Here is a 6,230-nt window from a genome sequence, read left to right as displayed (position 1 = left end):
AAGATCACGCCACTGCAATCCAGCCTGGGTGACAAAGCAAGACTCCATAGGAAAAAAAATTATTTTTATAAATATTTTATAAATATTTATAAATAAAATAAAATAAAGAAAACATGGGAATTAAAACAGTGTACTGTTGATTCATGAATAGAAATAGAAATGAGTGGAATACACATTTTAAAATAGAATAAAATGTGTGAAAATATTTTACAATTTTAATTACAATAAGACAGCAGTGACAAAAGTAGAAATGTCGATTTGGGGTGTCTCATTGGAGACCACAGCCCATAAATATGTAGCTGAGCCTTTGTCTCCTCACGTGTTTTGTTGCCACAGAGATAGTGTCCTTCATTCTCACAGTGTTCATAGTAGCCAGCCATGTCCAATGAGGAGGGTTTAGGTGCACAGAACGGTCTTCTAAATACTAATCTACATCTTTTTCCACCGCAACATTTTTATCAAGTCAATTTAAAAAGTTTTGGTTGATTAAAGAAACCTTTTTAAGGCCTGGTGCAGTGGCTCATGCCTGTAATCCCAGCACTTTGGGAGGCCAAGGTGGGCGAATCTCTTGAGGTCAGGAGCTAGAGACCAGCCTGGCCAACATGGTGAAACCCCATCTCTACTAAAAATACTAAAATTAGCTGGGAGTGGTGGCAGGTGCCTGTAATCCCAGATACTTAGAAGACTGAGGCAGGAGAATTGCTTGAACCTGGGAGGTGGAGGCTGCCATGAGCTGAGATTGCGTCAGTGCGCTCCAGCCTGAGTGAAAGAGCGAGACTATGTCTCAAAACAAACAAGCAAAAACCTTTTAAGTATATAAACATTAGTTTCAAAATTCTGGTTGGCAAAACAACTATGTTAAGTTCACAAAGTATAGGGGAAGTTCTAATGAAGTGTCAGAGCCAGAGTTACTCCCAGAGCGAGCTTCGGACTGCTGTCCTGTCCTCAGGATGCTACAGTCTTTCTAAGCTACATAGGTCACACATGGGGCTGACCTTCCAAACATGCAGTTGCCACTTTGTAAGCGAAATAGGGGACCTTCAACTCTGCTTCTCTGGTTGGAAAGAAGGTGTCTCATAGGTCCTATTTTCCATACTAGATGTTAAATACAGTTGCTATAAGAAGGTCAGTTTCAAATGATTTGCAAAGCACATTTATAAACTCTTCAACCTCGTGAGCATGCCCTTGAATACTACAAATAAGAGGGGTGGGGAATCGCTTTGAAAGCAAAGCGGGTGAGGCCTTTCTTTTCAGTGACCAAACAGCGTCCCTTGTACAATTCACAGATCCAGCTGCCAGCCCAGCCTATACCTTAACTGGCTCCTGTGGGAACCCCAGCTTAGTTTGCCCCCAAGATACCCCCAAATACTCCAGCCTGGATGCTGTCTCCAGGATCCACCCTTGTGGGGTTTCCTACTGAGATCCCCCTCACCAGAGCCCAGAAAGAGCCAAGCCAAGCCAAGCTCAGTCCACAGTGGCTGCTCAACCCGGATGATCTGTCTGCTCTGCTGTCAGTTACACCACTGCTGTCTACTCTCAACCAAGTCCACAACAAGAGACGTCAGTGGCACATGCCCAATTATGCCTTTGGTAACAATACCCCTGCATCTCACCTGTCTCCAGCTCCCCACATCCCTTGAAACTTGGTTTCCTTGATTAGGATTAGGGGTTTTCAGTGTGGCGGGGACTCCTGATAGCCGCAGAATGGCATCTATGAGGCCAAACCACGTCTGAACTGATACTCCATGTTATCTAACCTTTTCACTCTCCTCTGCTCTGCAGTGTGGGTGGAGTTCCCCAAAGCAGAAGCAGTAGTGAGAATTCTGCTGTCTCCTAGTAATCCAGGTATTTCAGAGACCCCTGCAGTCAGAGCACCATGGTCCTGAGATGAGCAGGAAGAACCCTTCCAGTGGTTGTGCTGTCCTGGGAAGCTTTAGAGAATCAAATTCCAGACCTTTGAAGTCCATACTCACTCATTCTCAAAATCAACTAGACCCAGAAACTGTGTCCAGGGGAATCCCTGCTCCCAGACCCTTCTCACGCTTCCTTCCTTCTCCCGTTTGCCAACTGCACCTGCCTGACTTACAAGGGGCATCGTCCCAGACCACCAGAATAGGGACCCTTCAACAATTCCTTCAATTCTATGCCTCCATCTGATCAGAGGATTTATTTCCAATACAATTGGAATTTCTGTTTCATAACTATTTATTAAAATTTGAAACATTCACTTTGGTAAACGGCATTTTACTAAATATGTGTCTATATATGTTATATATATAAATTTCCTCTTGAATATGTATGTCAGAGCTATCCATCCATGTATCTATACAGAGAGAGAGTGAGACAGAGAGACCAACAGAAAGACACAACGAATGAGAGAAGTTGCAAGTAAGTAGAATGAGACTGAACAAAATACTCATAAGCATGAAAGCATGTGAGTTATCTTAGGATCAACTTAAGTGGGGGTAGTGGAATAGAAATACAAGTTCAAGAAGTAAAAGGAGTATTGTGAAACTCCCAGCTCCTAAGGAAGAACTTGTTTGGTTTTTAAAAAAATACATAGTGGTCAGGGCCAAATCACCACTCCATTAACATTGTGTTGGACACATTCACAAGAGTGACGTGCGGTTTGTTTAAATGTGTTTGGATCCTGTCACAGTTAAAAGCCTTTGCTATGATTTAAATGTATGAGGCAAAAATAAATGTCTACAAAACTTGTGTGGGAGTGTACACAAAGATTCTTTAGAGGGATGGGATGAAAGAATTTGAAGACCATTAAAGGAAAGATTATCTGAAAGTCTAATCCCTAGCTGACATTACTTTTCCTCCTGAAACATACAGTGGGGCTGCCCAGGCCTTGTCTCCATTTGTTCTATTTACCAGTAGGAAAATAAGACTTGGTTCTCATCATAATTTTAGCAGTCATGACGTACATGCCCTCAAGGAAGTGCCACAGGATGTTTTAGGCTCCAGGAACCATTTCCGGGATGTTTCTTTCCAAAGAAAATGTTCATATCATGAATTTTATTCCATGAACATAATTTGAACATACAGGTCTACCTTTAAATAATGGGCCACCTGACCCCAGTTTTTCTAGGAGTGCAGTCTTCTGTTAGGGTAGATGTCCTTTCTACTGTGGAGAATTGCATTTTGAGATCCTATGAGTCTGAGCATGTTTGTAAGGGGCTGCCGCTGTCTATTATTAGGGTGGCCTCTTTAGCTTTGGCTCTACACCACGTGGCTTGAAGATTTTCCTTGAATTTGACCTGAGGCCCCTGACCCCACCCACATTGCTGGGGAGGAGGGGCCCGTCCTGGACTCTGGCATGTAACTCCTGACCCCCAGTCTTGCTTGCAGTGGCAAAGGAGAGGCAGAAGAGGGAGGTGCACACTAAGCCACTCTGGGCATCCTTCCTGGGTGGGCTGGGTCCCCCTCAGAGCCTGCTCTCGTCTACCCAGGAGTACAGCTGATCTCGGCTGGGTCTCCCTCAGCACCCTCAGGATGCGTGGGGCAGGTATCTGCGAGTCCCCAGGAGACTCTGGTTCCTGGCCAATCTCACTGCCCCTGCCCCAGCACTGGGACCCTTATGTGGCTGCAGGTGTGGCTGGTAGTGCCAATATCAAGGGAGCTTCTGTCTTCCCAAACTTAAATTCCCCTGCCCATAACTCATACCTTCAGCCCCCTCCATTTTCTGAGCTAAGTTCCAATCAGTGAAAACAAAGTCAAGTGGGAGTCCGGGACAGGAAAGTGTCCCGGGGGTGGGGCAAAAGAGGGAAAAGGGACAAGTCTCTCCCAAATGGATCCAGAGCAAGCTCCTCCCTCCTGCTAGTAGCCACACTGCCCAGATGCTGACCTTTAGATGTGCAAGGCCCCTGTCTCCTCCCCAGCCCTGGGACACTCTGGTGGCTGCAGGTCCTGATTGCTGTGCCAGTCACAGCAGGAACAGGCCCCCAAAACGTCACATCTCCAGGAAATAAGACCAAGGTTCTACCTAACCAGTTCCTCTCACCTCCTTCCCAAAACATTCACAGGGGAAACCACATAACACGAAATCTACAACCTTTTTGCCCTGACTCTAACCTGGTACCGCCACGAGCAAGTGAGGGTTTTGTGTTAACTGAGAGTGGAATTTGTGTCATCAATTCCAATCAGATTTCTGGAGGAGGCTCTTCTTTCCCTGATGGTTGAGGTCTTCGTTGCAGTCCTCTCAGTGGAAGGAGAGGCCTTCCTGGAAGTCCAAACAGTTCCCTTTTCCTCCCTTGGCTAATTTCTTGTTCAGCTGAAGCAGAGCCTGCCTTGATGAGGGAGTTCCTATTAGGTCTCTTAATTTAAGAGACCTCACCAGTTGTGAATTCCTCTGTAAATCAGCAGTGCTTTATTTTTCTGTTGCAGAATGAGTTTGTGATCCTGGTTTTCTACAATTCTTTAGCAAATGTGTTTTTGTAACCTCACATTCAACCCTTCCTTCATTGACTCATCTAGCGTGCTCAGAGGGAATCAGTTTCCCCTGCTATTCTCAAGACAGTGGGTTGAGGGAAGAGACTTCAATTCTTCACATCTCACTAATGTAACCCTGAAATTCATTATAGTCCAGGGAGTTGGATTAGTTCCAACTGTGCCAGGAAATTTTGAGGAATGAACAAAATTAGAAGATTTTTCTTTTCTTTTTTTAAGAGATGGAGTCTCACTATGTTGTCCAGGCTGATCTTGAACCCCCAGGCTCAAACGGCCCTCCCGTCTCTGCCCCTTACAGGCATGAGCCACTGTGTGTGGCTTCAATGCTAGATGTGTTCATGGCAGCATGGCCTTCTAAGGCATCTGAGGCAGCACCATCTCCTGTGAGTTTCCTGGCATGTACCAGAGGCCTTCATGAAACTTTTCCTTAATGAGCTTTGAAAGGGCATTGGAATCTTGATCTTTCCCACCTGGTAATGAATTATTTTTACAGAAATATTTAAGAAAAGTTATTTAGAAGTGAAAGGATGCAGGAGAGAGTCGGCCTGGTATGATGTGAGAAAGACTGGACCTGGTGGTCATTGCTGGCTTTCAAGCTGGAAAGGGACCAGGAGTGAAAGAATGTGGGTTCTTCTATAGACTAGAAGAGGAAAGAAAAAGAACTCTTTTCCAGAGACTCCAAGGGGAACACAACCTAGAGGACAACTTGATTTTAGCCTAGTGAGTCTCATTTTAGATTTCTGACCTCTAAGTCTGTAAGATAATTAATTAATTAATTAATTAATTTAGAGACAAGGTCTCACTCTGTCACCCAGGCTGGAGCTCAGTGGCATGATCTTGGCTCACTGAAGCCTCTGCCTCTTGGGTTCAAGCGATTCTCCTGCCTCAGCCTCCCAAGTAGCTGGGATTACAGGTGCATGCCACCATGTCTGGCTAATTTTTGTATTTTTAGTAGAGATGGGGTTTCGCCATGTTGGCTAGGATGGTCTCGAACTCCTGACCTCAAGTGATCCGCCTGCCTTGACCTCCCAAAGTGCTGGGATCACAGATGTGAGCCACTGCGTTTGGCCGGTAACACATACTTTCCACCCTATATAAATGAAAACATGTTCACATGGAAACCTGTACACAAATGTTTATAGCAACTCTATTCACATTTGCCCCAAAGTGCAAACAATCTAGATGTCCTTCCGTGGCTGAATGAACAAACTACAGTGCATCCATACAATGCACTGTGTGCACTGACACTTGCAACAACTTGGATGGAACTCAAGAACATCATGCTGACCAAAAAACGCCAGTCTCAAAGGTTACAGACTGTATGATTCCATTTATATGACATCCTGAAAAAGACTTAACTGTAGTGATGAACAGGTAAGTGGTTGCCAGAAGTTATGGGTGAGGGGAGGGGTGGCTACAAAAGAGTAAAATGAAGGAGTGGTTTTGGGTGATGGAAACATTCTGTATCTTAACCGTGGTTGTAGGCCGGATGCAGTGGCTCACACCTGTAATCCCAGCACTTTGGGAGGTGGGTGGATCACTTGAGGTCAGGAGTTCGAGACTAGCCTGGCCAATATGGTGAAACCCCATCTCTACTAAAATACAAAAATTAGCTAGGTGTGGTAGTGCACGCCTATAATCCCAGCTACTTGGGAGGCTGAGGCAGGAGAATCGCCTGAACCTGGGAGGTAAAGTTTGCAGTGAGCCGAGATCGCGTCACTGCACTCCAGCCTGGGCCACAGAGGGAGACTCCCTCTCAAAAAAAAAAAAAAAAA

General features: G+C 45.2%; 1 protein-coding gene across 2 annotated transcripts in view; it reads left to right on the top strand.

Moving 5' to 3' along the window:
* Positions 1 to 6,230, top strand: part of AHSP (alpha hemoglobin stabilizing protein) — an 18,384-nt gene that overhangs the window by 9,944 nt on the left and 2,210 nt on the right. The window contains exon 1 of one of the 2 annotated variants that reach the window (XM_017867733.1): positions 5,649 to 5,829. The exons of the other annotated variant lie outside the window; for it this stretch is intronic. Coding sequence (XP_017723222.1) covers positions 5,822 to 5,829 — 8 coding nt within the window. The 5' untranslated portion in view covers positions 5,649 to 5,821. Of the gene's footprint in view, positions 1 to 5,648; positions 5,830 to 6,230 lie in introns of those variants that run through there. 2 annotated transcript variants of the gene reach the window in all.

The sequence above is a fragment of the Rhinopithecus bieti genome, unplaced genomic scaffold, assembly GCF_001698545.2.
Source record: "Rhinopithecus bieti isolate Rb0 unplaced genomic scaffold, ASM169854v2 scaffold_63, whole genome shotgun sequence".
NCBI classification, from domain to species: Eukaryota; Metazoa; Chordata; class Mammalia; order Primates; family Cercopithecidae; genus Rhinopithecus; species Rhinopithecus bieti.
This window is presented reverse-complemented; position numbering and strand designations above follow the sequence as displayed.